The sequence below is a fragment of the Rhamphochromis sp. 'chilingali' genome (genome assembly GCF_963969265.1).
Source record: "Rhamphochromis sp. 'chilingali' genome assembly, chromosome: 5".
NCBI classification, from domain to species: Eukaryota; Metazoa; Chordata; class Actinopteri; order Cichliformes; family Cichlidae; genus Rhamphochromis; species Rhamphochromis sp. 'chilingali'.
The window spans coordinates 4670657-4693844 of NC_137932.1; the positions used below are offsets into that span (position 1 = coordinate 4670657).

A 23188-nucleotide genomic window follows, 5' to 3' on the forward strand; every position below is an offset into this window, starting at 1 on the left:
AGAAGCGACCGCAGCTACTATCTTTTCCAAAAACCAATGAGTGCTTTCGAGAAAGAAGCTCCTCTTCTCTCGGCAGTCATCTGTCTCTTCCTCTCTCCCTTGTCGTCTCCATGCCTCGCCTTTAATACCGTCCCTGAGGGCAGAGATTTTCCTGCTAATGCTGGAAATCTTATATGTGGCGAGATCGAGGCTTTTGCAGACAGTCATCACTACTAATGTTACTCTGATAGGCCTCTGGTTAGCATACACATATGCACAGTACCTTCGTGTGCTACATTTATTCTAAATCGAGAGACATCAACAACAAAAAAATGTTTGTAAAGGCATCATAATCAGATTTTACAAAACAAAAGTGTGTTCATTGATGGGTTTGTGCGTGGCCGTTTTCCTCATGTGCATCTTCTGTGCACGTCAGGTACCTGCTGAAGCCCGACTTCATGCGGCGGTCAGACAGGATGTTTGACCCATTCTCAGAGACACCGGTGGATGGTGTCATCGCTGCAACCTGCAGTGTACAGGTTAGGTCGTGCAGTACTAATAAATCATTCAGGGAAAAAGTGGATAAGGGATTTCCATTCAGGGATTCAGCCTAGTCTTAAACCAAACTTTTTTTTTCAGTGGAACTAGGTTTCATCCATGTCTGTGAAACCTACAGATAATATCATGTTGAAGGTTGGTTTCAGGCTTAGATGTGGCATGCTGTACAAATTATAGTGGTTCTTATATCGCGCTTTTTTACTCTCCTAGAGGACTCAAAGCGTTTTATGCAACATGACTCATTCACCTATTCATATTCAGGAGCAACTCTAGGTTCAGTATCTTGCCCAAGGACACTGGCATGCAGACTGAATCACCAAACTTCTGATTAGTATATAGGTTGCAGTACCTCTTGAGCCACAGCCACCCCACAGTGCACTGAATGAACCTGTGCAGATAATATTTCTGTAAAATCAACACCTCTCCAAAGCACTGAGAATGGTCTGCTTCTTTTTTAGGTGTTCTCAGGACAGTTTCTCTCTGACAAGAAAATCGGGACCTACGTTGAAGTCGACATGTATGGACTGCCAACGGACACCATCCGGAAAGAGTTTCGCACTCGCATGGTGATGAACAATGGACTGAACCCTGCCTACAACGAGGAGCCATTCGTCTTCAGAAAGGTAGCACGAACGGATAGACGGGGCAACAATAATGGATGCAGTGAGTTGAAAAAATGTTGCAGCACGTAGTCCCATTTGGGATGAGCCAATGGAAATGGAAACTGGGGGAGAAAAATCTATTATTTGGATTGGAGAAAGATCTTAGTGACATGAGAAGCAGCCTGATTCTCATCTTACTCCAGTACAAAGGGTGGAAGGAGAAGGAAAGGAGACAATAATGAAATCTAAGATAATAGTAGCAAGAGTTAGGGAGAGGAGGAAGCAGATGGAGAATATAAAGTGAGAATACAGAAACTGAGTGATTTGGGATACTGTTGAATAATAAAGTGTGACATAAAAAACGAAACACAATCTACTGTATACTGACTCACAGAAAAAGAAAAAGTGAGGAAAGGAGCCACAGAAATGAAAAGAAAGATAATTAGAGGTGAGGGAGAGAATTAAAGGGAAAATAAAAGAGATGGGAGCCAAAGAGAGAGAGGAACATGTGCGTAATAGTGCTGCTCTCAGCAGAATAGGAAGTCTCTCAGCCATGACTGTGACTCCAGCTTCCTAACACACACCATCAATCACAGCCTGCCGCAGTGCTGCTCACACACACACACACACACACACACACACACACACACACACACACACACACACACACACACACACACACACACACCTATCAAAGAGGGCCATCATAAGCAGTCTGCAAGCAAGATTCGTTTCTCACCTCCACACACACAGATGCCCTCAAATGCCGCCACACTTTTTGCATGCATACACACCGCTGTCATGACTGCAAGCGAACAATACACAGTGCATCAGCAGGGCTGTGAATGTGTAAGCAAACACACACACACACACACACACACACACACACACACACACACACACACACACACACACACACACGCGATGCTTCTACCCATTCATCTCCAGTGAGTATTCTTCAGCCTTATCTCCCACCTTCCCATCGTCTTTGTATTAATCATCCTCTTATCTTCACATAGAAGCCCAGTTAAGACACTCTCTCGCTCTCTTTTTTTCCAAGGGTGTGAGTACAGAAGCTCATCTGCAGACACAAGTTAAAAGCATACATATGTACACGAGATATTCTCCACTCCTTGGATGCATACTAGCTGCAGAGACGGGCTTGTCAGCAGTCAGATATGCAGTGTGTTCCTCCTTTATCGTGTCTTTTTCTTTTATCACACATGGACTATACCCCGATTGTGTCCCTTGCAGTTCCATCTTCGACCTTCCCATTTAATGATGCTGCTTTCTTTTACTGCTTTGTCTGGCAAATATTTATCTTTTTAAACATTATCAGAGCAGAATGAGCTCAGTAGACTTCCAAAATTTCGGTAGAACTAATGGCGACGTTTCTTTTTCCTTTTTTTCAGTGTGGTTACTCCTCCCTCTTACCCACTGTTTCCCTTCATGCCTTCCTTCTAGGTGATCTTACCAGACCTGGCCGTGCTGCGCATCGCAGTCTACGACGACAACAATAAGCTGATTGGGCAGCGCATCCTGCCTCTTGACGGCCTGCAGGCTGGCTACCGCCACATCTCTCTGAGAAACGAAGGCAACAAGCCGCTGTCGTTGCCCACAGTCTTCTGCCAAATCATCCTCAAGACCTACGTGCCCGACGGCTTCGGAGGTGAGGGAAACACACAAATTGCAGCACTTAATGTATTTTATATTACTGGATAGACTTCAGTGCATGGGTAAAACAGAACTATAAGTTTGTTTTGTATAGATAACCTTTAATATCCGCCATAAGTATTCTGAGAGCAGTATAATAAAGCAGCTGCTGTAGCCTGCAGGGAGAGGAGAGGAGAAAGGAAAGCAAGAAAACTCTCTCCTGCTCGCTTTTTCTCTGCCTTGGTTTTAACATTCACAGTAATGGCGTGGCACAAATGATGATGACAGTGACTCTGCAGTAATGGTTTCGAACAGGCACGAGCATACAAATGAGCAGGACAATTGGAGTTGTCATTAAATAAAGCCAACGGGCTCGCACTGAGGAATCATTACTGTAACCATTAGTGGTTATTCTGCAAGATCTGTCGCTATCACTTTCCTACTCAAGCAGCTCTTTACCAAGAGCTGAAAATAAGATCCTGTTCCCTAGTAACGGTTATTTAAACAAGACGTGAAGATGATTTCAGATTTGATAAGGAGACTTTCTCAGAACGTAGACAGGAACGCAAAGCTGTGTCATACAAAGTTTGCACTGAATGACACATTTCAGCGTCAGGTTATTCATTCAGCCCACCAGGCTCATGACGAAATCTTCTAAATCTCTTTGTGTTTCAGCTATTGTGGATGCTCTATCAGACCCAAAGAAGTTTTTGACTATAGCAGAGAAGAGAGCTGACCAGATGAAAGCACTGGGAATTGACACGGTACACATGGGTTTGGAAGCGGCGCCCATACGAATCCAAAACTGGTCTGATCGCATGTATCTGACTGAAAGGATGCAGCCAGTTTGAATAAATGCGTCTCTTTTCCTTTGTAGAACGACATAGCAGATGTTCCCAGCGGAAGCTCCAAAAACGACAAGAAAGGGAAGGGTAAAGGTGACACCGTGAAAACCAGTGTGACACCGCAAGCCAGCTCAGACATGGCCCAGACTTCCAACGCTGCCCAAAATAACACGACCGAAGCCAAGAAGGGTATACGCTGACGTAAAGACAGACATATTAAACATGCTGTATGCGAACTATGTAAACACAGAATAACATTTGTTTCCACTGCTGTTTCAGATAACGCACTCGTGCCTACTGTCAGCATTGATGACTTAAAGCAAATGAAGGTTGGTATTGTAACTCCTGTCACATAGCTCAGCAGCAGGTTTCCTTTAGTTTAGTCTGTACAGGCATATGTATGAAAATGAGCAATTATATAGAAGTAATCTTTGCTTCAGGTGTTGACATTGTCTGTATCATGTTTAGACCTAAAAAACAATAACTACTTTGTGTTATATTTTAGTAATAACAAATACTATTGTAGTTATGATTTTGCACCAATATTAAACTCACAATTATCTCATGGAAGTAATTGCACGCCAACTATTAATGCTGCCTGAGTCTAGTATATTGTACATCGTGACTAAACATGGATCTCTCCCACTGCAGTCGTACCTTAAATTGATTAAAAAGCAGCAGAAGGAGCTCAACACTCTAAAGAAGAAACACTCAAAGGTGGGTGACTGTTTTACTGCAGACCTGTCTGCTAATAATACAAAGGGGCTGCTGTTTATTCCTGACAGTTATTGATGCTCAGAGGGATAGAAACGGTGGAAGGGGAGGCGGCTCTACCTTTCATCTTCCACTGACCACTGACTGCATGCACACACACACACACACACACACACACACACACACACACAGACAGTCCATTCATAATGTACATAGGGTGCTTCTGAGTATGCTAATGTGTCATATTGCTTCTAGTGTCTCCTGGCTGCACAAAGCAAGTCTGTATAAGAGAGATGCAGGAAATTATACAACTGTTTCTTTACTGCAAACTTTTCCTTTTCCCTTCCTCTCAGGGATGGATTTGTGGAGATTTGAGTTATATCCCAGGAGTAAAGAAGGCACATATGTTAAAATACTGAGAAGTGTCTATAGATCCAGACACATAATGATTTGCTGTTTTTCTTCAAACAGCGATCGGCACAGTTTATATTGGCTGCTGGCTCAGTCATACATGCAGATTAATCATCACAGAATTTAGTCCTGTTGCTTAACATATGTATATCAGTACCTGCAGACCCATCTGTTGGCTGAAAAAAAGATAGCTGCTGGTTCATTATTCAGGGGGAGCAACAAAATCAACATGAGTGTATTACAAACAATAATCGTTGTTGTTGTTGCTGCTGCCTGTTGTGCTGATTCCAAATTGGTTTCAATATAGGTTAAAACTGCATCTGCATGGCATAGGTAAATACTTATATATAATAAATAATAATTATAAATAATAAACGTGTCTCCCTTTTCTGCACTAGGATCAAAATACAATGCAGAAAACTCACTGCACGCAGGTGGACAAGATAGTGTCTCTGCATGATAAGGAGAAGGTAACTCTGGAGAAGCTACTAGAGAAAGCCATCAAGAAACGAGGGTAAGTGGAGACAAAAGCAAACACACACACACACACAAACTCATTAGTCTCATCTCTGTGTTTTGTCCTTTAGTGTCTCCCTTGTGAAGTCAGTCTTGTCTCTATGTTTGTTTATCTTTTTGTCTCTGTCAAATTCTGAGGTTTGGGTCTGTGTCTTGGTGTTAGTTCCAGTTTTATTTTGATAGTCTTGTGTGCTTCATGTTGAGTTTTAAGTTACCTGTCTAGTTTTCCTGATTTGTTGCAGCTATGTTCCCTTGTGTTTCCCATCTCCCTAACTGCCTCGTGTGTATTTATTGTTTGACTCTTTCCTGCTCAGTGAATGTTTTTTTGTTCTCTTTCCCCCTGTAGACCATTAAAGCTGTGTTATTGAGTTCATTTCTAGTTTCCAGAGTCCTGCATTTGGGTTCTATTCTGCCTGCTACACTGGCAAACCTCGACATCTAGAGCTCAGAAAATAATATTAGCTGTGTCAAACTGCACAGAGCATACAAAGAGGACAGGAGGTCCCCGTGCAAGACTCGACACTGCTTCTATAAAGCTCCCTGTGTGATGTGAAGCTTTGCAAATAACCATTTATGCACAGAGACAAATCAAAGACATACCTAACTTTGCCCACCCCTCTTGACTCCATTCCTTAAGATCAATTCAACTAAACCTCTCTTGTCCACTTGTACATGTGGGTTCCTTACAGTGAAAACAACTGCCAAGAGCTGAAGAAGGAGACAGAAGATAAGATTCAAACGCTAGTTGCTGATCATAAAACCAAGGTAACTTACAGCAAACGCTCTTTCCACAAAGCTATTATTAGATGTGAGGATGACAAGTATCTTAGCTGTGAGTTATTAATGCGCTCGTGTGTTCGCATGCAGGTAAAGGACATCACAGCACAGCACACCAAAGAGTGGTCAGAGCTAATCAGTAGTCACAGCAGTGAGGAGCAGGAGATGAAGGACAGCCACGTCACCCAGCAGTGTGAACACCTCAAGAAGCTCTTGGCCACTGTCCAGGAGCAGCAGACCCTGCAGCTCAAACTCATTCATGAAAGGTGAGAGACCCGCACAGCTTGCTCACACACATAGGGATGGATTACTGCGAGTGATCAGACATGATCATTTGGGGCAGCTACTCTGAGATTTTATTGCCAAAAATTGGATGCAGACAACTTGTCTTATATGCAGCTGCTTGTTCCACAATGCAGGCAGAGCAAAGAGATGCGTGCCAACCAGGCTAAAATGTCCATGGAAAACAGTAAAGCCATCAGCCAGGACAAGACTATCAAAAATAAGGCAGAGCGAGAGAGGTGGGTCACGCCCATGATGTAATCGTTCAGTCGTTGTTTTGGGGCTCTTAAGCGCTCATTGTAACTTCATGTTGTGATGGTTTTGTTCCGCTCTGAAGGAGAGTGCGAGAGCTAAACAGCAGCAACACCAAGAAGTTCCTGGATGAGAGGAAGAGGGTAGGATGTTTATTTTTTGTTCCTCAGCTGAAGAGCACTTCAATCATTATTCCTTTAGCCTGTGCACTGGATTAACATTGTTGGAATTTAAATACAAAGTGTAATATCCCTCAGTCTGTTCACCCTGCTGCCATTGGGCAAGTGATAAAGAAGTTGTTGCTCCTGCAGCGCTCAACCTCAGAGTAGTTTCTTTCCTCAGGCTGAGACAGCCTGTCATTCTTGTTTGTGACGACATCAGAATTTTGTTTTACAACACACTGTTGCATAATGATCATTAATCTTGAATCAAATGCTCCAAATGACTCCCCCTACTAAAACATATTTCATTGTAATAAAAAACATTGCTATTTATTTATGACAATTTAGTTTATTGCCTTTGTCTCCGTGTTTCTGCAGCTGGCTATGAAGCATCAGAAGGAGATGGAGCAGCTAGAGAAAAACCAGAGAGAGCAGCTGGAGAAACTGGAGAAGTTCAATGAGCAGGTACATAGAAGGAAATTACCTTTTACTGCCACTACAGTGTAAATTGATCTAGATAGGTGACAGCAATCACAGTTACTGCTATCTAAGCTGTTAACACTGTTGTTTAAACCCAGCATTTAGTATTGGACCATATCCTGCTCATATCAGAACATTCCTCAGTTTAGGGAGCTTCTTGCTTTACCGGCTTAGAAAGTATAAATGACACTCAAGCTTTGGGACTAGTTAAATGTTCTAGATACATTTGTCATAAGTTTACATTCCCTCATCATGGGCATGACTGTCATTGTAATTTCGGGCTTTTAACTTTTTTTTAACACTAACTTTTTCCAGGGTAGAATGAATGTAAAGCATGTATCTTTAGTGGAGATAATTTCTCTGAATTTCAGAGTCGGACACTCACATTCCAGTCCTCTGTGTATATGTTCCTCCAGCACTGTAACCAGTTTAGGATCATTTTCCTGTTGGAAAGTTGGGCACCACTAGGTGTGCCCAACTTTCAACTATCTAGCTGTTGATTTGAGGTGAAATTTAAGAATTTGGAGGTAGTCACTCTTCTTCAATATTCCATCCACTTTGTGTAATGTACCAGTACCAGAAATGGCTCAGAGGGACTTTCCCAACTAGTGTGATTCCACAGATTTCTTTCTTAGATCTTTACTGAGTTCACTGGACTTTCCCATTGTTCTGCATATTGGTAAATCCAGTGAGTGCTGTCAAACAAATACTTTTAATGCTCATGATGAGGGTTTGTAAACTTCTAAACACAACTGTACTTCCTTCACTGCCATATTGACTGCTGTTGTTATTGCTTGTGATATAATTATTATTTATGCAAAAATTTTCCCCCAAAGTTAGGATCAGAATTGCCCTGAATTACTAAAGATAAACAAAACTGCTGAAATGAAACAAACAAACAAACAAAAAAGCCAGATTATAATATCAGCGTCTTTTTTCCCCCGACATTACAAATAGAAGAAAGTACGGTTTACGTCATCATGTCCCCATTTTTGCATTTTATTTTACCATCTGTCATAGTACCTGTACATGTTTCACATGTATGCACATTTTCCTTTCTTTTAATTTGATTTGCTTCTTCCGGCACAGCTTTTGAAATCACACCATGCAAACAAACAGGTTCAAGGTAGGCATCGCCATCTCCCCTCATCTCTACCTCTGACATCACCTTTCTGTCACTGCATCATTCAGTGATCGTGTTTCCTTTCACGTCTTTTCCTCCTAGTCACGTTTTCATTGCCTCAGTTTTTCACCGAGCCTGTTTAAGTCTTGACTTATCTGCTATCTAAATGATTGCTATAATGATCTACTCAAGTGACTCAGCCCTGAGTACAGCAGGGGAATAGTACACGACAGGCCTGTCTTTGAAGAGATTTGCACAGTTTGAAATAGAAAGTGTTTCTTTCCTCTGTATGATGAAATTCCACTCCCACATTTTTAGTCTGCAGCTCTTGCGCTGTCAGGAGTGCCAACTAGAAGCTCAAGTCATTTATCACCATGACTCACCAGCTATTACTAAGTAAAAACAGCCAGCTCACAACCTGCTCCTCTGTGCTTCTACTCCAGCTCATAATCATTTACTGTCACTGTGTCCCACTGAGGCAACAATTACTCCAACTAAGCATGTGGCTTTATTACCTGCCAAGCAATTCAGAGATACACCCAACAGAATCCTGAAATCTGAAGCCCATACTGATAAATTGTTTACTAAAAATTGAACACAAATTGATCACAAAAGTTGTACAAATCCACTAGAAAATCTTCCACTTGCACACATTAAAAGAAGGTGTCTGTCTGTCTTAACTGTCTTCCATCTCTTCCAAGACGAAGGACATGCAGCAGATGGTGAAGTTGGAGGAGGAGATGGACCGCAGACCTGCCACAGTGGTGTGAGCGGCTGAGACTGGGAAGACACATTCACACTTGTACACTCAAACACAAGAAGGTGCAGAAAACACTCCACAGAAAGCCCTCTACAGTCCAGAGATGAAAACCTTCCTGCATCACTTTCTGTGTTTTATTTATGTTCGCTCAGACACACAGCAGCCCCGGGCCCTACACCTCTTCTTTTGCTCTGTTCACTCAGCCATGCATCGTGTGCTCTCCAACCACTATCTTTATACCACTGAGCCATTGGTGCTTATCACCGTTTGTCAGGGGGGATTAACCACTTATCGAGACAGGAAACGTTACCTCGGAGAACACACAGGAAAATACGTCATCTCCTCTAGTGTATCTAAATTCTCTGTTGCCATCACATTGTATGTTCTCTTCAGCTATTAGCAGTACTTAGTACAAGCACACATACACCAAATTCCTCACACACACACACGCCGGCTCATGACAGGTCACATAAACAGGCTCTGTTCCCAATTTGACCATTTTTGCGAAGGAAAAAAAAAAAGCAGTATCCAATGAACCGCTGCAGAAACAGAGGGATGAAGAGTATGTATAAGATTTAATGTCATTTCAGCACAAATGAATCAACTGTATGAGAAATACACTGTATGCTACACCAGTCGTGTCCTGAGCACTTTGTATCTGATAGGCTGTCAAAAAAAGTTAAAAAAGAAAAAAAAGAAAAAGAGAAGAAAAACTAACAAAAACACGGAACATGTAGCGGTGCACTACTGTAGGTTTTCTGTTTTCAGTAAGAATGTATTTTTAAAAAAATAAAATTGTTGTATTAAGAGTGGCAACACCCACCCCCCTTTCTCCCTCCATGTTACACAATCCTCCACCTTATCACAAAGACATGTTATTGACTTTTTGATGACTATAAAAAAGGTTTGTCATGCTGAGTCAGAATACTATAAAGGGATCACAGGGAATACATGCTAATCCCTCAATCAAATTTTTTTGTTTCACTTACTTTAATTTTAGGTACTCATGAGATGGTTTAATAGCTGTGCTTCTTTTGCACTTGGAAATTACATTTACATGTATTTTACTCGTTTCCATGAGTACAGTTTAAACTGCAATACTTTTGGTACTCTACGTACACTATGCAAACAAGATAATTCCCTCATAGCTGTAACAGTAAACGGTATTCCACACTTGCTGTCGCCCATTCCTCTATCTGACTTTGGCTGGCAGCCGTCTCTTTGTCTTGTCATTATTACAGCATTGTTGAATGCTAGTGCTCCCTTTATAGATTCTTGACTGCACCTGAGCACCCTCAGCTTGTAAACCTCGCAGTTTCCCTGTCCTGCTCTGGCTATAGGAGGGTGGACCGAATAACAGATTCGTAGAAGTCTCTGGTGTTCACTCCTGTCTACAGCAGGTTCCCTTCCTAACGATGTTACAGAGGTGATGTTGGAGGTGGTGGTACTGTGCCCTGATGCCTCTGCAGAGAATTAAAAGTGTGATGTGCAGTACTGTTATAATTTCACACTAACATTGACTAAACTGACAAAAAAGTCATGTAATGATATAAAAACATTAAGGATAAAGGCACCTATGGGTATTTTGGCCTTTTTTAAAAAGTTTTGTTTGTTTGTTTTTTTTCCCCTGTTTTATTCTGCTGTGTTATATGTAAAGGGTAGACGGGATATTCTTGTATATACTGGAATGTATGTAGTTTAATTTACTTTTGGACCAGTTGTGTTCTGCCATTTAAGGGCTTGGGGATTGAGTGGGTCTGCTGGGTGAGGGAAAAATGATCAACCATTGTTTTGTTTTTGAGTTTGTTCTTTTTCTTTTCTTGTTTTCCAGTCTGCCCTTATACTGCACCACACAACACGATATAAAGCTCTCACCACATATCTAGTGTAGAGATAAATGAGTAAAAGTGCTTTTAAATTTTATTCCATCGCTTTCAAATGTGCCACTCGGTGTCTGTTAGGATGTTTAAATTATTTTATGAATGATAAAATGCCAAATTAAGGGGTTATTTATATGAAAGTATATATAAATAAATGAATATATATTATATATTAGATAATGTGTAGTTTAAGATTATTATGTTAGAAGCTTTTTTTGCACTAGTTGAATGTTTCTGTTGTGTGATTTACATGTAACCTTTGGCTCTCGAGTTTGTCAAAAAAGCAGATTATTTTTGCAGAGCAACATCACTGATTTCATTTCCTCAGTTTCTACTGTATCTCCTTTATTTTCTATTTGAATTGTAGCTTGTCGACAGACATTCTGTGCGTGTTTTTGTATTTATATTGTACTGTTGAACTTATAGCAATGAAAATACTGTTGTTATCCAGCTCCTTTAATACTGTTTTATAGTATGTGTCTCAATAAATCCAGGTGTAAAATGGGACATAATTACGTGGCTCATTTGTGTTTTCCTCAGAACGTACTCTGTGTTTGACCTAACCTTGTTGAATTTGAGGGAAATAAAATATTTCCAATTGGGGGGAAAAAGTACAGTACTGCTAAAATCATGTACATTTCCCCAGGCGTGTACTTCTGTTTATCCAACGTATCCATAGTGTCATTTGTCATGTATCCGTCTGCTCTCTCCTTAACCCCCCCCCCCCCAAAATGCCCCAGGGCAGATGGCTCACTTTACCTTACAATATTAACCACCTCGATGTGACAGTTGTTGTGAACTATATAAATACAATTTGAACTGCATTGAATTAAATAGTAGAGTGATTAACGCTGTTGCCGTGCAGCAGCAAGAAGGTTCCTGGCTCAAATGCTGGCTGAGTGAGATTAGCATGTTTTCCCTGTGTTTCCTTTATGTGCACCGATTTCCTTCAAAGCCATGCATGTTAGAATAAGTAGTGATTCTAAATTGATAGTAGATGTGAGGTAGATAAAGCAGAATAAAGCATCATAGTTAATTGTGATTTGCTACTTAAAGCTACTTTGAGTAGTCTGTTAGACTAGGAAAGTGTAAGTATAAATATAAAGACATTACGCTTGCCTGGTTTTCAAAATATTAGCTGTAGAGTTGTCTGCCTGGGCTTGAATATAAAAGAACTAAATAGCTTTTTCCTTGCAGTATGCAAAGTGTATACATAAAAGTGCATTGATTCAAATAGCGATAGTGTCAATATCAACGCAGGTATTAGTATTGGATTCATACTAGTATCGATCCTATCTTCTTTTTTGGTGGAATGAAAAAACACCTCAAACATTCATTACGAAAAATGCCTGAACCTGTTTTTGCTAAATCAAGCCTTTTTTATTTATTATTAACACATTTAAAAACAGTCGACCTAAAGTGCTTTAAAGATGGGCACATTTACATTGCAGGGCTCCAGTTTTAAAATACATGAAAATCTGAAAGGTGTGTTTTGTTGTATTAACTAAAGTGGAAAGTAAAAAGTGCAGGGATTTAGTGTCATTAATGTTCAGAATTTGGAAATTGATGTGGATTCCTCATAAGTTACGACACACTGCTCTCACCTACATAAGCTGCCTTTATAAGTTAAAATTATTATTGGCGTCAGCAACACTGGTCCTGTATTTACCTGGTTTTTGGGGATAGGTTAATTGATTAATCCAAATTGTCACTAGGTGTGAATGTGCGAGTGAATGTGAGTGTGAATGGTTGTCTGTCCCTGTGTGTTAGCCCTGCGACAGACTGGCGACCTGTCCAGGGTGTACCCTGCCTCTCGCCCTATGACAGCTGGGATAGGCTCCAGCGCCCCCCGCGACCCTGAAAAGGATAAGCGGAAGCGAATGGATGGATGGATGGACCTAAATTTACAGTATTACACAGCACTAATAATATTGCGCCCAAGTTACCCAAACCTAAATAAATAAATTTTCTCCCAACCATGCAGTCATTTGTGCAGCTCATCTGAGGAGGGCACCATAAATGTTAACATGCTGTCACACTATAACCACCACCAGCCCTGCAGTCTTTCTGCAGTCATAGTGAAACTTTGCAGAAAGAAAATGGTTTCTTTTGTTTGCTTAGCTTTTTTACAGTTTTACATGAGAAACATTGCACAAAAACAATCGAGGATAGTAGAAAACACTGCAGGCCAGAGGAAGACGTATATCAGGGGTGTGAGGTAAGCATGTTTTGTTAGTTGGAATGCGTGCTGCCAATTTTGTAGTTAAGCTGCACCAATGATGTCACTGAAAATGTGATTCATTCAGATGCTACCATATACTCTCCCGGCTGTAATGTGGATTATTCATCTTCTCTGATTTGATAATTGTGTTCTAAAGCACACTGTAGGGCACAAGCACACCACCCACGCCCCCCCACAAATAATAACCACTGCTGTCTCATCACATTCAACAAGTGAATTGATAAGCCAGGTCCTCTCTTGAACACAGGCGGCTCCAGTGCTGACGCTCTTTTTTATGTCATTGTAAACAACGTATTTCCATTAGAAAAGAAGAACAAAGCGTGGTAGGCTAATTATGTTTGCGTTGCCCGGCAACTCCTCCGTAGCTTCCCTTTCACTATAAAATTAGGGTGGAGGCTTTGTTTGTCAGCAATCGTTGGGGGGAAAGAGGTTTTCCAAACCTGCTCTACTAATAGAAAGATGAGTTTTCGTAAATAAATTTTAATAAACTTATTGGATAATAATCTTCTAATAAACATGCTAAAAGCTCCCGGGAAGTCTAACGGGAAAACAGGCACCAAGATCCTCCTGGATGCGATCTCCAAGGATAAAGTCCACCTGGCCCGGTTTGTTCTGGATGCGCTGGATGGGGAAATCGTGGACTCCAAAACGGAGGGCGCACAGACTCCCCTCATCTCCTCTGTCTTGCTGCCCGATGCCCAGGCTCGGTGTAAGTTTGCAGAGCTCCTGCTGCACAGAGGCGCCAGCGTCAACTGTCGGGACGGAAACGGGCGCACAGCGCTCAGTCACGCCTGTGAGCAGGGACACCTGGACGCGGTGAAGATCCTGGTCCGAAACAGCGCGGACCCGGAGATTGTAGACTCGTGGGGAAACACAGCGCTCATGTACGCCGCGGTGGCAGGTCACGCGCACGTTGTCGAGTTTTTGGTGAGAGCTTTCAAGAGGCTGGGTCTTCAGATAGACCGACAAAACAAAGTTGGAAACTCTGCTATTGGAGTGGCAAAGTTTCTTGGTCACACTGAATGCATCTGCGCTCTCACCAACAATTCCAAAAAGGGCCGCGAGGACGGAGGCGCTCGTGGAAGTGCGCAGCTGCGACCCGGCGAGCTGGAGAAGAAGGTTGGACATTTAGCAGACAGACTGGAGGTCCTCCGAGCGTGTAATCATGCTCATTGCCTATTGGCTCCAAACTGCACCCGGCAGCCAATCCCGCGGATAAAGCGGAGCGGGTTGCCATCCATGAACTCGATAGAGGAGTTTGAAACGGAGAACGAAGGCGCCTCCTCGCCTCCACCTGATCTGGTCCTCTCTGAAGTCTCGACCCTTGCACCCCGTCCTTGTATTTCTCCCAACCTTAAGCATCCGAAAACCGAGGGAAGGCCGACCACCTCAGATGACCCCCTCCCCCCTCTAACGATGGGCTGTGAGGCTCAAAGATCCACACTGTTCTCGCCTCGGCCCAGCAGAAACAGCCACAGACCCAGCGCGCCCTCTGCTCTGGGCATTTTAATGACCCCCATTCTTGCCAACAAAAGTGAGAATGAGTTGGCAACAGAACGAACCAAAATGTTAGACTTCGGTCTACACAGATTTCCCGACAGCTATTATAAGAAAAGGTGCAGCCTGCCAACCAGCATGCTCAGCCCCGCACCTCCTGAGCGCACTCTGGTCCCTTTGCGTAAATCTAGAACCGTGAGGAGGCGCGAAAGGTCTCCCGGCAAGGCTGAACCTCCCCAGGCACCGACTGCCTCATCTGCAGCCGCGACTTTCTCTGTATTGAGCAACAAAATGTTGCGCCGCTTTACTTTCCCGGAGTTTGAAAAGGATGCGAAAGAGCTGGAACAGGATCCGACGGCATTTTCAATGCGGATTCCGCGATCAGAAACTTTTCCACAGGCTGTTAAAAAACATCCCCAGGTCGACAGCAAAGCCAGCATCGACAGCATCAGCTCCGTCAAGTGCGAGTTTGACTTTCATGTGAGAAAAACAAACGCTTAAAAAGCGTGTTTGCCCGCGTTACTTTAAGAACGGATTCCCACAAAGATCGTTTAGACATGACTTTCAAAACTCCGGTAATTTCCGTGAGAGTTACCAGAACGCATTCATCTTTGATCTACTCCGTTTGGAGTGGAAACAATAAATCCATGCTACTAAAGTTTTACATTTACACCCATATTTAAAGTACAAATGAATCAAACTGTTTGCGTAGTACCTCGCAGCCTTACGACTGTGTATGCTGTAGTGTCAGTATATGGTTGGAACTTTGTCCGGTGTTATATGCCACTCCCTTTAAAGTAGGTGGAGTGTTCATCAAAGGTGAAGAGGTGATGTGCCATACACAATATGTATTATTTATTTATAGCATAAGCTTGTTGTGCTGTGAGATTTTTCTGTATCTTCCAGTACACCTTAACATCAAATAAAGTCTAAATCTGATGTCTATGCGTCTGTGTGGCATCTACCCTCGATAAGGTTTGTGGTAGTGAGTGTTACATAAAACATTTATTCACACTTTGCCCTAATTCCATAAGGTCAATAAGCGCAGATTTTTCTCTGATCTTGTGGGTTCAAAATCATCCTTGTGTAAAGTTAGAGAAAGCTAAGTGCTGTACTGATTCCGGTGCCGGGTTCACACCCCTCTTATTTTGGCAGAGAAAGAGTGATAATCTCATTATGAGCGTTTTGTAGCTCTCGCTCTCAAACGCACTTGGCTTCAACCTTGCACAAGTGGAGTTTGAGATAGTGAGAGAGGGAGGAGGGGGAGAGGTTTTGTCGGTGTTTCCCTCCAGACATCCATCATTTCAACCCCAACCTGCAGTCGCTTTACCACAGACATGGATACCACAGCACTGCGGGAATAACTGACACTGCATGCCGCGATCATTTTTAACTTACAGTTTTTTCTGAATGCTTAAACCCAAACTGTGATTCCTGTAGCACAATTCCTAAAACTATGCAGACATATAGCAATACCACTCACTGAGTTTGCAAAACTAAAAGCACAAAAACTGCTTTGCACTCAGTTTGCAATTTTGTAACACACACTTTGCAAAACTGTAGGCAGAATTCACTGCACAACACTCAATTTCCAAATTTCCAACACACTCCTAGCAAAAGTACACACATGTATGGCTATCATTAACACTAATTTGCCAACTGTCTGGCACACTTTCACATGTGAAGACTTTCTTAGATAATTAGTTCACTTTGCAATCAGCCTAAGCACTATAATACAGGTAAGCTGTGTGTGTGCGGAGTACAATGGAGGGAAAAGAAAGAGTGAGAAGTAGAGGAGGCCGAGGAAGAGGACGTGGAGGTGAAGAAGTAGGATGAAGAGGACGACAAGGACAAGGAGGAGCAAGAGGTAGACGAGGAGGGGGCAGAGGAAGCATGTTCACTGCAGACCACGTAACCCATATACTCATTATGGCGATTGCAAATAATCCTATACTTGGAAATAAACACTTGTGTTTGTTTTGATGTGTTTGAATAAACACCAGTACTTGAAGTTTGGATCCCTCTATGCTTATGGATCTATGACAGAAGTATGAGCTCAAACTGACATAGCCTACCTTGTGCACAGGGAAAGCAAACGCCAGATGTGTTTTGTATTCATACCATCAGTGTGCAGTTGGCGCATTGTGTGCTTAGTAGATGATGGCTTGTGTGTACTGTTTGATACGGAAACACCATTTTTACAAAGGTGTGTAGAGTTAATCTAGCTGTGTTCGCTTTTGCAAGAGAACTACAATGTTTTGATGATTGGGTGACAGGTTTTCTTATTTGTGTGAAGAGTTTTGCAAAATTAGCCAATAGTTGCAAAAAAAAGGGCTTAAGCAATCAGAAAAAACTGTAAGCGACTTTTTCTTTCTTTAAAAAAAAAAAAAAAAAAAAAAAAAAAAAAAAAAAAAAGAGGGATCATTCTTCGTGACGTTAATAACGTGCAGAGGCTGTCGCTGGGTTAAAGCCTGTCAACCTTGAAAGGAGAGGTCGGTTTGGATAGCCAGAACTCCTCGGTGCCGGGCAGCTTTTGCGGCGCAAACCGGATCTCACGCCCAACCTGGAGACTTTTTTTTCTTTCCTGCAGCATTCACGATGATTTGAGCGTGACTTCTTGGCGCTGAGAAGAGGCAATCCTCCTCTCTTTCTCTCTCCCCACCCCCCATTTCTCTCTCTCGCTCTCTCTTTTTGTCATTTTCTCTCTCCCTCCCCTCACTGCCTTCCTTTCTCTCTTTTCTTTTCGCGGGTTCAGCACCGGCTGCCCAGTCACTTAGCCCCCGCTCTTTTTCCTGCTCCGGGGAAGCTGGTAGCGATGGGACGTCTCGGTTTCAGCACCACGGAGAGCGCCCGACTTTTGCTGTTCACTGTGTTTGGTAAGAAAGTGTGTGTGAAGCTGTCGTGACTCCTTACTGCAGTGTGTGTAAGTGTATGGGCGTGCACATGCACTGCTTGTGTCTGGCCACTACTGGCTCCGTGTGCGCGCGTGTTCTTATATTTCCATGAGTTGGCGTATTTCACCCATTATTTATCTCCTCATTTGGGTGGGAAAAAAAAGAGCTTCAAATGTAAGAAGAGTTGTAGTTTTGTCACTTCCTGAGGCTGTTCTTACTGCAGTCCGTGATGTGCTGTTGCTCCCCTGATACTGCAGACTTCACTCTCGGTTTTTTAACCCGTTTTTGACTTTGTCACCAGAAACCGAGGTGATCTAAAAGATGCCAGGTGGCTTCAGCTTAAACTCCAGTCGTTTACGACGCAGATTCTGATGATTCTGCATGTTTTCAGGGGTGGCCCAAATGTGTGCGTGAGTGTGTCTGCGAGCCATTTGTCACCAGGCTCACCTCCTCTGTTCTTGTCGTCAGGTGTGCTGGCGCTGTCCGTGGTGCTGGCTGAGCAGGAAGGTGAAAACCTGTCCGGTCTCTCCAACAACCCAGACAAAGCCATCTTCGCGGTTCGAGAGAACGGCACAACATGTCTCATGGTGGAGTTCGCTGTAAAATTCCTCGTGCCATATGACGTGCTTGCACTCAACGGGATAGACGTAAGGAATCCCCACTGAATTTTAATACAACGCATGCTTCAGGAATGAGAGAAACCCGCTTAAAATTAAACGTTTTGGTTTGTGCGTAAAACGGATCGAAACATCGGAAACGGGATTTTTAAGATGTAAAATATTTACATTGTATTCAATGTGATTTCTTTAAACTCCTGTTAAGAAGAAAGAGTTACTTTAAATAAATTTAGGCCTACGATAAATTTAAAATATGCGTTTGTGACCCACGGCTGTGCGCAAAATGCTGACCTCTCTCTTATGAGTCCAGTTATAAAGAACGGATAACAGCAAACTTTTCGAAACATTTAAAAGAGATTAAAATTAATTTAAAAAAAAATTCAGAATCATGCAGTTGTATTATATACCACTACAGTGCAATCTGGCGCACAGATAATGCTTTCTTTCATTGGAAACTCAGTCCGCTATTTGCCACCTTGACGCTTGCTGAATGTTTTTGCAGCTGATCACCGAGCAGGCGTCGTTCACTCTCCCCCGTGGCGCAGAAATCGAGGGGAAATGTGAGAGCACCGAGTCAGAGATCCACATAACCTGGAAGAACAACGCCTACATCCTCCGCATCTACTTTTCCAAGGCGAGTAAACGAAAATAATGTATCTACACTACATGAAATGTAACCAAAATATCCCCATAAGTCTTAAGAAAATGCGTGCATTCACAAATTGGCTGCCAATTACATTATTTTGACACGCAGAAACAGCGCGTAGCCTGTGTAAAATTAGTGCAAATCCCGTGATTTAAATATAATTAAATCTACTGGTTCTGGTTTAAAAGAAACGTTCCCAGTAAATTTAACAAATGTATCAGAATTTGGTAATTTCCCAAAGATTTCAACACAAAAGTCTTTTAAAAAAATCGAGTAACTCAGTTTTTCGCGAGCGCAGGCCAAATCACCTTTCCCGTCGTTTGACGCATGTGTGCGTGAGTGTTTATGTCTCCCCGTGTGTTGCAGGAATTCCGTGACAAGGGCATCGAGGTGTGGAAGATTAGCAAGGTTCAGTTCGTCTACGACACCTCGGAGACATCGCATTTCATCAACGCATACAACCGTGAGTCTCAGACTCAGCAATTTCCATCGCGCAACTTCCCCTCATTCATTTCCCAGCAGCATTAAGCTGGAATTAGAGGCTGATTCGTGTAGGAATGTAGGAGTTTCGCCCACCAACATAAGAGTTTTAGCTAAATTAATTTAGATTTTTAATTATTTTTTATTTTTCCACCCTGTGACTTTTAGCTGAGATTACACATTTTTATTTTTTTAAACAACTGAGTGAGAAAAAAAAACCGGATGAATAAATCGGACCTCTTCCAAAAAACAATTACTCCCCAATAGACTTTGTTCGTTACTCAATACATTTTATTTTGGAGAATTTCAACAGGAGCCACCTATATTATACTTTGAATGTTTCAAGTTATTAACTTGGATATCCTTTCTACATTAAACCAGAGGTCAGTTACATACACAAGCACCTTAGTGTTGGTTGCATCATAATGTCCTCCTTCACATTCCACTCACAACACGCCCCCCCCCCCCTTTTCATTTCTCTCCAGCTGGGAAGCACACAGCCAGCACCCACCGGCTGTCAGCCCTGGTGACCCCTGCCGGGCGCTCCTATGTGTGCACGGCACAGCAGACCCTCACTCTTATCTCAAGTGACCACCAGAAGGGCATCACCGTTTCCATGTATGACATCCAGATCCAGCCCTTTGACATCGCATCTGACTTCATGTTCAGTGAACGTAAGAGCACAACAGAAAACCCCTTTGACGAAAAACTGCCCGATTGCTGCCACACACACTATCATGCTTTTCTGGTCACACATTTCGTGGAACAACAGAGATGATGATGATAATGAGAAATCCTGGGGGTTCAGAGTGCTACAGCTGTACGTCTCTCTTGCTGACTCGCAAACAGAGCTCTCTGGGGGGTGTTATTGCTGCAGTATGAGGGCTGCAGAGAAGGCGCCAGGGTGACAAGAGGAAAAAGAGGAGGTGGGGACACAAGAGATGCAGAGAGGGGGAGAGAGAGAAAAAAGGGGGTGGGGGTGGGGGGGGGGGGGGGGGGTCATTAGGAGTTTATGAGTGCAGTCATATCCTTGCCCTGAATGCAGCTTTTATAGACGTACTCACCTCTCTGTCCAATCACCTTGTAAGAATCATTTGTCCCTTAGCTGCTGTAAACTAGGCTGTGCAATGCTTCACTGCCTTTCTCCTAGTGTGTATAACTGCTGTCCACGGGGAGAAGCACCTTCAACTTTAACCCCCATATACATACTGTACATCCAATGATGGCTTAGGTGTCCTATCCCACTCCCACAAACACCAGTGTATCAAACTATAAAATGCACAAAAGAGAAAAAAAAAAAGTCTAACCAAAAGAGATATGACTTATTGTGATCATCACAACAATTGTGCAAAAAAAGAATAACAAAAAACAAAACTGTTAATTTTGTTGAAATATTAGAATTCTACCTTGTGTTGCACATAAGTAGAACAAACCCGATGAACACAACCAGGCACTGAACCAGCAACCTTCCAATAAATAGATGGCCTGCTCTACCTTCTGAGCTACAGCCACCCTGAGAAAAAGTCCAGAGAACAGAGATGCTTGACTAAACTTGTGAGATGCCACGTGTGTGTCTCCTTCATGTCAACAACTACAAGCAGAAAGGTTGAAGGACATTAATGCATTTCAAGAACATCCAACGTTATCTAAGTGACGACAGAAAATCAAACAGCTCTGAGTCACCTCTAAGCAAAAATGCTAATATGTTGACTGGTTCAAGTCTCAGTCTTTTCTGGTAATTTAATCTTTCCAGACAATAAACTCAGTTCATCAAGAAAACAATCATCTGATTAGACTGCATTCAATTTATTGTCATTGAAAAGTATATAACTCACACAACTAAATGAAGTTCAGCCTTAAATCTGAATAGAATAAAAGAATACCCTGATATTATGTATAACAATATAGTTCAGGTATAAAAAAATATCATCCAGCATGCAATACAAATAAGTTCTGAAATAATCTACACACCATCTTTGCCCTTTGTAAGTCACGTTCGATCACCTTCTCATACAGACTGTGTATCATTCTACTTTCTGCAGCCTACAAATGCATCACAGACCAGCGGGAGCGCCTGGAGGAGACCCTCCCCCTTATCTTGGGCCTCATTCTGGGCCTAATAATCGTCATCATCCTCACAATCTACCACTTTCACCTCAAGCTGACAGCGGCTCAGCCCCAGCTCCCCAGAGATCGCTCCATGTACAAGAACATGTAGTGAACCGGCACAGCAGCGGCTCCCCTCGGCTCTCTCCGAAGCTAACCTGATGACAGACTTTGTCTCCTTGTTGTTCCAGGCCTCTAATACCACAGAGAATCGTGACCCCCGCACTGGGCTGAATCCTCGATTGATAAATGTGTAGCATGTACTGCCCACAAGAACTTTTGAAAAGCTGAAACATAAATTAATGGGACAGTTTGGGGAGGGGGGAGCTGTCATGGATTTAGCTGGGAGTGTAAACCCACCAAAAAAAAAAACAATAATTTCACCGGCTACTGAATTAAATCTTGGTCTAGAATCTGCTTAGAGTTTTAATTAAAATAAGAAAAAAAAGTAAAGCTTTTATGAAAATAACTAATTTTATTCAGACCTCTCTAAGTTATAGTATGTTTGTTTTTTTAAAGTCATCGCGTCACTGGATCATAGTTGGTCACTTCTGCCTAATCTTATTCAACTTGTCTTTGAAAGAAATGTCTGAAATTTCTGCTTCTGCTGTCTTTCCACCTTCTTCTCTCTTTCTCTTCCCGGAATGGCTGATAAATTATTTCAGTTCTCTCCTGTTGGTTCTGTATAAGCTTACCTTCATATATTTTTTTTTAGCCAATCCTCTTATTATTACATTTTGAATGCAACCATAGTGTTGACAGTCTTGTAGTGTGCAGTACAGTGGCATTCAAAGTTTTTGCTTTGACTTCAGCAAATCTGATGTCCGCACCGACGTACAGAACATATCAAGAGGCAGAAAGAAATGCATCCATCTGACACAAACTATGTACTAAACAGCGAGGAATTTCACTGAATGATGAGATGTGTGTTTATGAAAATGAGGTTACTAAAGGGAAAAAAAAAAAAACTATAAATATATGTAAATTATTTTCAGAATCAAATTCTATGCATAAACTTCTGCTGATGCAATCCTGTGCCGTACTCTTCTGTTTCGTTCTAAATAAATTGCTGGACTCACGTCTACTCCTTTGTCAAACTACTTCCACTATTATCTACTACAGTGTTAAAAGCACAAAGTCTCATTCTTTCAGCTCTAATGAAAAAATAAATCACTATTTTATTTCCTATCTTTTGGTGAATAAGACAAAAAAAGGATGAATGAAATAAGGTGACTGAGAAAAATTGACTGATGCACCCGTCTGAGGAGACGCTGCTGGGATGAGGTATTGATTTTGACACTGGGTTTTGTTTAATTGAAAATAAATAGGACATTTGTGTCTTCTACACCGATTTGTTTCAGCGGCATGGATGTTATACATCATCCTCGGTTGTAACTCATCAAAGTAGATGTCCTCTCAATCAGACTAACTACTGGAAACTTAAATCCTCAAATTTATTAAAAGTATAAAGCTGTGTGTCAGCTTAATTTCACTCAAAAATGTTATTAACTTAAAAATTTGTGAGCTCCTTTGACATTTGAAATGTATTGTTTTAACTTACTGAACTTTCAAAGTCAATTTTCACACCACACACACGTGTGTGTGTGTGTATGTGTGTGTGTGTGTGTGTGTGTGTGTGTATATATATATATATATATATATATATATATATATATATATATATATAAAAACACCCAGCACGCCCCTGCGGGC

The 23188-nt window shown here is 42.0% G+C and overlaps 3 protein-coding genes across 4 annotated transcripts in view; all 3 read left to right on the forward strand.

Moving 5' to 3' along the window:
* Nucleotides 1–11567, forward strand: part of plcb4b (phospholipase C, beta 4b) — a 77756-nt gene extending 66189 nt beyond the window's left edge. Inside the window, exons 26-40 of one of the 2 annotated variants that reach the window (XM_080882647.1) lie at nt 416–518; nt 996–1160; nt 2604–2808; nt 3468–3556; nt 3670–3826; nt 3917–3966; nt 4289–4354; nt 5161–5276; nt 5968–6043; nt 6146–6321; nt 6475–6576; nt 6675–6732; nt 7129–7215; nt 8320–8356; nt 9055–11566. In XM_080882647.1, coding sequence (XP_080738773.1) covers nt 416–518; nt 996–1160; nt 2604–2808; nt 3468–3556; nt 3670–3826; nt 3917–3966; nt 4289–4354; nt 5161–5276; nt 5968–6043; nt 6146–6321; nt 6475–6576; nt 6675–6732; nt 7129–7215; nt 8320–8356; nt 9055–9131 — 1564 coding nt within the window. In that variant the 3' untranslated portion in view covers nt 9132–11566. Of the gene's footprint in view, nt 1–415; nt 519–995; nt 1161–2603; nt 2809–3467; nt 3557–3669; nt 3827–3916; nt 3967–4288; nt 4355–5160; nt 5277–5967; nt 6044–6145; nt 6322–6474; nt 6577–6674; nt 6733–7128; nt 7216–8319; nt 8357–9054 lie in introns of both variants that reach the window. The other variant, XM_080882648.1, reaches the window with a different exon arrangement.
* Nucleotides 11568–13304: 1737 nt separating this feature from the next.
* Nucleotides 13305–15233, forward strand: LOC308397032 (uncharacterized protein; the record flags this gene model as incomplete). Its single annotated transcript, XM_080882757.1, has 1 exon — nt 13305–15233. The coding sequence occupies exon 1, from the start codon at nt 13752–13754 to the stop codon at nt 15231–15233; it is 1482 nt and encodes a 493-aa protein (XP_080738883.1). The 5' UTR covers nt 13305–13751.
* Nucleotides 15234–17245: 2012 nt separating this feature from the next.
* lamp5 (lysosomal associated membrane protein family member 5) lies at nt 17246–22553 on the forward strand. The gene is made up of 6 exons (XM_080883385.1): nt 17246–17608; nt 18095–18273; nt 18746–18877; nt 19256–19352; nt 19855–20043; nt 21412–22553. The coding sequence occupies exons 1-6, from the start codon at nt 17548–17550 to the stop codon at nt 21585–21587; spliced, it is 834 nt and encodes a 277-aa protein (XP_080739511.1). The 5' UTR covers nt 17246–17547; the 3' UTR covers nt 21588–22553.
* The last annotated feature ends 635 nt before the right edge of the window (nt 22554–23188 follow it).